Source organism: Ruditapes philippinarum, unplaced genomic scaffold, assembly GCF_026571515.1.
Source record: "Ruditapes philippinarum isolate M1 unplaced genomic scaffold, ASM2657151v2 ctg2032_1_1_1_1, whole genome shotgun sequence".
NCBI lineage: Eukaryota > Metazoa > Mollusca > Bivalvia > Venerida > Veneridae > Ruditapes > Ruditapes philippinarum.
This window is the reverse complement of record NW_026861727.1, coordinates 210,618-220,357: the sequence shown is the minus strand read 5'-3', so window position 1 is coordinate 220,357 and position 9,740 is coordinate 210,618. Positions and strand designations below refer to the sequence as shown.

General features: G+C 31.5%; 1 protein-coding gene across 1 annotated transcript in view; it reads left to right on the top strand.

Moving 5' to 3' along the window:
- Positions 1–9,740, top strand: part of LOC132716615 (APOBEC1 complementation factor-like) — a 32,264-nt gene continuing 22,524 nt past the window's right edge. Inside the window, exon 1 of the mRNA XM_060699923.1 lies at positions 1–764. Within this exon, the coding sequence (XP_060555906.1) occupies positions 93–764 (672 nt within the window). The 5' untranslated portion in view covers positions 1–92. The remainder of the gene's footprint in view (positions 765–9,740) is intronic.

Genomic DNA, 9,740 nt, shown 5'->3' with positions numbered 1-9,740 from the left:
AATTGTAGACGTCTGCTATGTTGACACAAAATGATAGCGAGTGTAGATTGATAAAAGATTTTTAACAAAGTTAGACATAATTTAGCTTAAATATGGATTCAAATGGCGTGCTGGGGGCTCCGAATGAAAGGGCATTATTGAATTTGATGGAAAAAACAGGATACACAATGATTCAAGAAAATGGACAGAGAAAATACGGTGGACCTCCCCCAGATTGGGACGGACCACAGCCAGGAAGAGGATGTGAAATTTTCGTTGGAAAAATACCAAGAGATTGTTTTGAAGATGAACTAGTACCAGCGTTTGAAAAGATTGGTAAAATATATGAATTTCGTTTAATGATGGACTTTAGTGGAAGCAACAGAGGTTATGCGTTTGTCATGTACACAAACAAAAATGACGCTATCCAAGCTGTAAGATTAATGAACAACTATGAAATCAGAAAAGGACGTTTACTTGGAGTATGCCCTAGTGTTGATAACTGTCGTTTATTTGTAGGAGGTATCCCTAAAAATAAGAATAAAGATGAAATAATGACAGAGATGACAAAAGTTACAGACGGTGTCACAGATGTTATTGTGTATCCATCAGCCATGGACAAAAGCAAAAACAGGGGCTTTGCATTTGTAGAGTACGAAAGTCACAGAGCTGCAGCGATGGCCAGAAGAAAACTTATACCTGGCAGGATCCAGCTGTGGGGCCATCAGATTGCTGTTGACTGGGCGGAACCCGAGCAAGAAGTTGATGATGATGTCATGAGTAAGGTATAAAATCTAGAGTGAAAATTGTGTAAAACAGTCCCCTTTATATTATATGGGATTAATTTGAAACAGTGGCTAAAAGTCTGAAAATGCTATCCAGCTAGCTTAAACAGGCTGTCGGTGGTTCTACTCCGATGCCCACTCCCAGATCTACCTGAACTTCTAATGTACAGGTATGCAGTGCCCACAGTCTGACTATCATAGCTTCTGCAGCAGCAACTGCCAGCTAATTATGCCAGATCATGATGAATGAAAGAAAATTTGGATTTCTTCACTGAACTTAAATTTTCAATGGTTAATTTATAGTTACTGTATGTAGACTGAAAATTTAAGATATTTAGCAACTGTAGTCTAATTTTTTTGATCATACATTTTTTAATCATACATAGTCCATTACAAGAGATGCTCACTAAGGTGGTTAGGTATATACCATATTTTTAAAGAAGACTTCAATTTGTATGTTTTGTTCAGCTAGAATTAATTGTCTGTTGTTATGCCCTACATTTTACATTAAATTCACTTGTGCTCATAATGATCTGGTGCATACATGTGTCCTGTGAAAAAAAATATGTGAAGCATTTAGTGATCTGTCTATCATAATTATTATATACATGTATTAAAATCTATATATGAGTTTTTTATCTGTCGGTACATATTTGATACATTGTCAGTGGTGAATTTCAATCACAATTTGTTATCTTCAAAACTTCAAAATGTTATACAACTTAAAATAAAATTGTGTCAAATTTTATGCTGATAAGCTGTGGATATTGAACAAGAGCAGTAAAATTTATATTTGAAATATCCAAAGATAACTGGGATTGAGATGATACTGGATGGTAATAATAGATAAACAATGATGTAAAATAGAATCGCTGGGTCACTACACCTTTTAGGTGTTACACATTTTATGAACATCTCTTATCTTATTTACTTTAGCTGATCGTAATATTGACAAGGGGACTTATCGTAAATAGGTACATCGAGGGCTCGGCGCAAGACTATTCTAACTTGTATTTTGAAAAATTTTCAGGAAAGGGAAAAAATATGTTATTTATTTTGATTTCATTTTTTGAAAAAAAATTCACAACCAATCTTATCAAAAAATAGCAGTAAGTTGTGTACATGTTCATTTTTTCAAGAAAAGTGTAAAATATGCATTTTATTGCCTACATGCTAAGATAGCCTAGTATTGCACTAGAAAAGCTACTTTTTCCAGAATATTTTATTGTGCAAAACTATTCTATCTTGAGTTAGAATACTTTAACACTATAAAATATGTCCCTTTGATTTTAAATCTTGTGGCAAAACTATTCTATCTTTAAGATAGATTACTTTTGCAATAACTTGAAAGTTAAGAATATCTTTTATCTATCAAGTTAGAATATATGTTTACTTTTTTTGAAAGTAAAATTAATTTCTTTAATCATATTTTTTAAGGGATATTTGAGGGTTTCGGGCTGTTCTAAGACCATAATATATAACTATAATTTGATATTGTTACATATTTGCATAATTATAAGTAATTTATACCCTACTAAATATAATATAAAAATGTAGTAGGTACAAGTGATAGCACCCTTGACTTATTATCTCATACAAACACACAAATCAGGTAATAATTTTCATTCTAGTCATATCTTTTGTGTTTATACAAATTCTTAAAAGTGAAATCTGCAGATTCTTAATATTAATCCCCATGTTGAGGCAAAAGCCCTTGTTGCAAGTTTTTTATATGCATGACTCGGGGCACCATGTAAAATTAACTGAATGCAATGAGGCAAAAAAATAAAATTATGAACATATGGTACTTTGTGCTAGAAAGCATTGCATGCATGCTTGGGCTGTGAATGCATCCTTGTTGATGCACAATTAAAAGACTGCTTTAACCCTCTATTATAGGAATTTTACTATCCTTTAAAGCTGCATGCCTCCAGATTTATGCTAATTTTCATGAAAAATTTGAAAATGTATTATAAAGTAAAACATTGTGAAGTGAAAAAAGAAAATTGTAAACAGTACTTACAACCCGTGTTAATTACCAAAAAGAGGTCAAAATATGTTAAAATAGCCCTTACTGCATTAGTAATGCAATAGAACTAAGGTTGAAAAATACTGCAAAATCGGTCATAATTCGCACATAACATGGAAATTATAACTTTTATCTTGAATCTTTATACTTTTCTTAAAATCTGAATACTTTTGTTTGGTTTGGCTTTATTGAAATATTTTGGTTCATCTGCAGGCATGCAGCTTTAAGTCTCTTATTATTTTTAATTTAAATAGGTACTGGTAAAAAATACATGATGTTTTACTAACACATTAGACATTTTGCAAATTTAAAAGATATATCATAATATCATTAATTCAATTTATAGAAAAATTGTTTTGTGACTATAAATTAACAAATATATTATGATCTTGCATGAAAAAAAATAAATTTCTATTCATTCCATCCTTTTTTATCGGTTTAAATCTTTTTTTCCTGACTTTTGCCAAATAACGACATGCGCTCTCATTAATGATGTCATGATGTCGGAAGACGGACAAAACCCCACCAGTTAAAACCCCACCACTCAAAATTTTATAGAGTGGACAAAACCCCACCACTTAATTTTATAGAGTGGACAAAACCCCACCACTAAATTTCATTGAGTGGACAAAACCCCACCACTTATTGGGCAAGATTTGATGAATTATAATATATATAATACACACATATTTTTCACATTCTATTTTTTAATTTCAATATATCATTTGTGTAATATAAGAATGAACAATTTAATTAACAATGCATGTACATCTTGCATGTGCAATATGCAAAAAAGGTGTTACAAACTGTACACAAAAAACTTAATCCTAAATCCCTGAAGAACAGAACAGATTATTTATTGATGTTTTGATTCAGAAAAAGGTGTTACAAACTGTAACTCCTTATTGATGAGTTGTTCACACATTATTTAGAGTTTCTGCTGATGCACAATTGTTTGTTTTTAACATGTTTACAAGAAAGTTTAGTCCACTCTATAAAACTGATGTGGTGGGGTTTTGTCCACTCTGTAAAATTTAGTGGTGGGGTTTTGTCCACTCTATAAAATGTAGTGGTGGGGTTTTGTCCACTCTATAAAATTTTGAGTGGTGGGGTTTTAACTGGTGGGGTTTTGTCCTACATTCCATGATGTCACATAGTTCTTGTTGAAAAATAATCCTGTCACCTTTTACGAAATTATGATACATTTTTGAATTGATATGACTATGTAGATAACTAGATATTTATGTGTCTTTGCATGTAAGGTCAAATAAGATTTCATTTAATTTATTTGTGAACACCAGCAGTGTTATATTTTCACTTGTGGCTGTGTCAAAATATTGCATTGGGTGTTCATTTTATAATAGGTTTCAATCTTATCTTCTAATATACTAAACCCCACTTTAAAATGACTGAAATATTTTATCTAAGGAAACATTTTATTCTTTTAACATTTGTACTGGTAATTTATGTATATATTTTCAATAAATGATAGACACTATTGAAACATATAATAAAATACCCATATCTTGACCAAAATACACTGTTTCAAATTATTTGTGTGTGTGTGTGTATGGACAATCACAACAAATAGGTAACAAGGCAAATTACCTCAGTGATGAAACAGAAATCATTCACATCCATATGGTGTATGTTTTGAGTCCCCTTGTTCCCATATTTTCTGTATGTGGAACATTTGAGTGTTTACAAGTTAAATATCATCATTATTATACCAATTGTGCAATGAATACTTATGTGATGGGATGTTTTCAAAATATTATTTAAATACGCATATGGGAGAAGAAAAAGGAACAACCAAAAAGGCAAATAATATGCCTGTAACAGTATTAAAACAGTAATATTAAATATTAAATCACTGGGATAAAGTATGCAAAATGGGCAATAACATTTCTGACAATCAGTGTTTATGAAAGCATGCAGTTTTTATAGAAAGGTCTTTTCCAGTCTGACTAAAGTTCTGTTCTACTTATTTCTTACATGTAGATCTGATTGCCCCCTAATTTGTTTAATCTTCATTGTGATTTGGATTTCCCAGGAAAGCTATTTTTAGCAATGAAATCAAACCGTCCTTTACATATAGGATTTATAAGACGAAGTATCAAAATATCATTTTCTGTTAAAGTAAACATAAGTATTGTTGATTTTTGATAGAAAAAAAATTGTTGAAGTGATGTGAAATGAACTGGAAATTAAAGACTAACTTTTTAATGGGCATGCAGTTTACCTGCTGGCTATCTGGACAACACCATGTTTGTTCTCGAAATTGTGAAAATGACCTCACTCAGTAATGGTTTTCCAGCCATTAAAGTTAGAAACCATATCGCTTTCAAAATTGTAAAAGCTTGCTGATGATTGGCTGTTTGAAAGGTTATGAGAAGGCGACAACCAATTGGTGGGTCGTCAGATCCTAATCCATAGTGTTAATTAGAAGCTGATTTTAATCAGGACATCCTTAAGATTCTCATATTATTCCAGTTCAAATAGCATTTTTAAGTTTACAAGCCTGTACATAATTGTTTTCTTTCTTTGTATTTACAAAAGGTATACTTTATAGTACTAGATTGATAATCTAGAAATACAATTTAGAGTTATGTGCAAATGAATGTTGAATTTTTTTAAATTTTTAATTTTTAAAACTTCCAAAACTTTCACTGAATTTATAATGTATCTTTCAGCAACCTTTATTAATATAGTAAAAAAATTATTTTGTTTTTGAGGATTTATTTCTTAAAACAAGGATTGTTTTTACCAAAGCACATTCTTTTACATTTATGACACAAATTAAGTAATACTATAATATTTTGAAAATTAATCACTACTAAATGTATCTTCTAAATTTTTAAAGGGAGTTTCATTAAATTTTTGTGTTTTGTATTTAAATACACTTTTAAAATGTCAGTTCTAAGAAATTGTAATCTTTGATTGGCAACTTTTGTAAAATCAAAAAGTGTTTTCCTGGGGCATAATTGACAATTTTGGACAGTGGTCTCCTTAACTCAAGTAGGTTTGAACGGTTTAATACACCTCAAAGCTTCCTAAATAAAGGTTAATAATTTGTGCATACTGGCAACACTTCATTCAAATAAATATTTTTTTCTTTATTTTTGAATTAAATTTAATTCAGTGATGATTTTTGCATAATTGTATTGTCATAAAGCTTGTTTTATTCTTCTGTTGTTTTATTGAAATTTACTGAAAGCCAGTACTCAGGAGCACTATCCAGTGAACTTGATTGGCCATAAACCATAAATCTTTAAATGTAAGCAACTTATATTCATCATTACTATTTAAACAAAGACATAAAAGGGAAAATTTCTTCTAAAATTGTATAATACTGAGTTCTGATTTTTTTTTATTCTTTGTACAGAGAATTTGAAATGCCATGCAGTCAGTAAAATAAATTAATTACAAGTGTTTGAAATTGATTAGCACTTGGTATAAATATTAAAATGAGGAATCAAATTGTCTTTCAACTTGAAAACAATGAAAGACAGGCAAAAACACATCAAGAATATGTTTTAAAACTGTAAAATTCTGTAAAATATGATCAAAGAAAAAGTGTCATAAATATTCTTGTAATTTATGACATCATGAAAGCTTGTGATGACATCATCAAACTTTGTTTATTTTCAGTTAGAATAGTTTAAATAGCAAAAACTCCTGTTAACAGCATCTTTTTATTTTCGCTAGACTAATTCTAACTTGAAGTTAGCATAGTCTTGCACAAAAGAATATCAAGCTTTTAACTTAAAAAAGTGATTGTCAAACTATTCTAACTTGAGTTAGAATTAGTTTTTGCACTGAATATATTATATCACCAGATAGAATATTTTTCTTAAAATGTGTTAAAACTTAAAAATTAGTGGGAAATTAATTATGTCTTTTTAACAGAACATGCATTGAAGGAATTTATACAAGAAAATGTCAAAAAACCATTTTCTGAAAAATATTGAGTTAGAATAGTCTTGCGCTGAGCCCTCGACATGCAATTTAAGGATCAGTTGATTGGGGGTGAAATATAACTTGGTTTGAACTGTAAATAAAATCATGTTTAAAGTCTTCAAAGAAAGCTAATTTATAGACAGTGATAGTGCAAAAGTAAACCTTGAATTTTAACATGTCTCATCAAATCAAATAATTCATGAGCTTGAATATTGAAACAGTTTACAAAAGTGATACATTAAGTCTACATTGTGTAGAAAGATAAAATGTACAATGGTATTAAAAAGGTCAACTTTTTTTGTTGACAGATAATTTTTATCCCCAAACAGGCCTTTTTTTATCCCCGTGCAAATGGTCTCCGTCCGTGTGTCTGTCCCAGTTTAGTCTGGAGCATAACTCCAAAAATTATGTGCAAGAACAATAACTCTACCTTGCCTTTTATTAGAGTTATTCCCATTTATCATACAGTGTTTTTTTTTCACTAAAATAGTTTTTTCCCCCCTCAAAGCCGGGGAAAAATCCCCCCCCTCAAAGCCGAAATTTCCCCCTATACGGCAGCCCGAATTTGCCTGCAATGACTATCATTTTATTGCAACTTACTGCCGAAAAATGTTTTATTTCATGCCTGGAAGACTTATTGTTAAGCAAGGTTGTTTACAAATTGTTCTCTGGTAGGTACATGGGAGCTACTCCCAGCATACCAACAAGTTTAACATGTCGATTTTTTAGATCCGCATATTTAGAAAAAGCGTCCTATATTAAACTTGTGTTGCATTTTTTTTTGCAAGTGTGGTATACACACAGTAACAATATCAATCGCAAAAATACAGGATCTTTAATATACGGATCTAAAATATTGACAGCAGAATTTAAAGCATAGCATGTTAATCTTGTTGGGACGCCTTGAGTAGCTCCCCTTACCTACCCGGGAACAATAAGTAAACGACTTTGCTTAGGCCTAAAAAAAATAATTGATTTGTTAGGGTAACATGCTCTCAAGGAATAGGTAGGGTAGGTCGGATTTTTTTTTTTTTTTTTTTTTTTTTTTTTTTTTTTTTCACCAGTATACATTGAAATTTAGAATATGGAAATTTCTTCTAACATCCCTCCCGGGTGGCTCAAATACATGGATCCCTTCTATGTTTTCAAAAGACATTTCAGGTATAACAATCTTAAAAACTCTCAGCGTTCTTCTGCGTGAGGATTCACACGCACGTTTTAAACAAATATTGACGATGTGATCCGCCATTTTTGTAACTAAAGCGGCGATAAAACCTGTACCGTACACAGGGCTCATCCTGGGGGGAAATTTTAAAGGAGAGAGTGACTTCTCCTTGTGAAAAAAACTCGGCAGAAGGGAAACATCCCAATGTTTATGCATTAAATTTGCATGGCTATAACATCCTTTAACTAGAATAGAAACACAATCTATTTATCAGCTATTTATAAAGCTTTTCTCATATATTTTTGATAATAATGTGTAAAAAACTATGATAATAAATTAACTTTAATATTTTTACTTTCCAGATAAAGTTACATTGGATAATGATTAATAAAATCTGTCTATCCCATGTTCTGTTTAACAGAAATTTCTTTTGTGATCTTTCTGTGTGTGTGGTGTATTTTGCGTTTATTTATTACTCGCCACCCGGTTGCCATTATGGGGCGAGCCCTCCAGAAGAGTATTAGTCATTTTTATTTTTTTTTCGGAGGATAGTGCAATTACAGGATTTTACAGAAAAGATCCCCAGTTCAAGAAGCTTCTCCTGGTTCTTTAAGCGGTGCCAAGTGTTTAAAAGCACCCATACAACAGGACCTCCCGGGGAATTTTAAAAGGTTTCCCATTCCCAAAAAATCCCCCAAAGAACTGATTAGTAATTTTTAGTTGGCCAGCCCGGAATCGAAACCCACAATGTCGAGATTTACAAGTATCCGCGCTCTAACCGAATTGAACATAAGGCGGGCTGGCTTTGTGATCTTCTATGTTTGTATTGGGTCATTATTTTAGGTGCATATAAATTATGCTTATAAAACAATTTTACATATAAGAAGGGAAATATGTAAAAATATGTAACTGCAAACATTTTAACACAATAATATTTGATCACTAAAATTATATACTTCATTTTCTTATTGAAAAAATTGACTGAGAAATTTAAGAAAAAAAATTTTCAATTACCTCCCTTTTATTTTCAAAATGAAATGTTAAACTCGGTAATATCTTTTAATAAATAATGCTTTTCGAAATTTACAATATTAATAAATCTTAAAATCTGAGCGCGTCATATTTATGACTATTAAAACAAATTATATATATTGAAACAATAAAGAACACTTCTTTCCTGACAATTTCGTTGTTATAAATATACATTGAGCACATGGGAATATAACGACGAATATTGTCGCAGTGCCGATCATGGAATTCGGGTAGTTTTTAGCAGGAAATGTCGTGCCCACGGAAAGGAGCGTACAAGCTGTGTCAAATTTTGGCATTTCTACAAAGATAACAACTGGCAAAAACACTCCTCACTGTCTACAACATAACCAAAGTAATAAGATTTTTTTTGGAATTGACTAACAAGTTTTGGGTGTAGCCCGAAAAACCCATTTGCAACGCCTTTACTTCGGGTTAAACCCCACCGGTGTATATCAAATTAGGGAAGATTTTGGCACGTGTTTAGGATGATTCGGAAAAAAATTAATACTTTAAATTATCGCCAATCCCGTATTAAAACTTGCCAAAAATATACTCGTTTCGGGCCGATGCTCTCATTATTTAAACGGTTTTAGAGTAGGCGGTCTATCGCTTTGCATACAGGTATGAAGGGTAGTATATAGCGATGCTTGATGGGATAATGATAATTAGCAGTCGTCATCATGGGCGGATACAATCTCTGCTCTTTACATCGGCAAGTAATTACTCTTTGGGAATTAAGATTTTATCGGCGTTGTTGACTTCTTTGATCAATTGGGAGAAGCGAAAATGG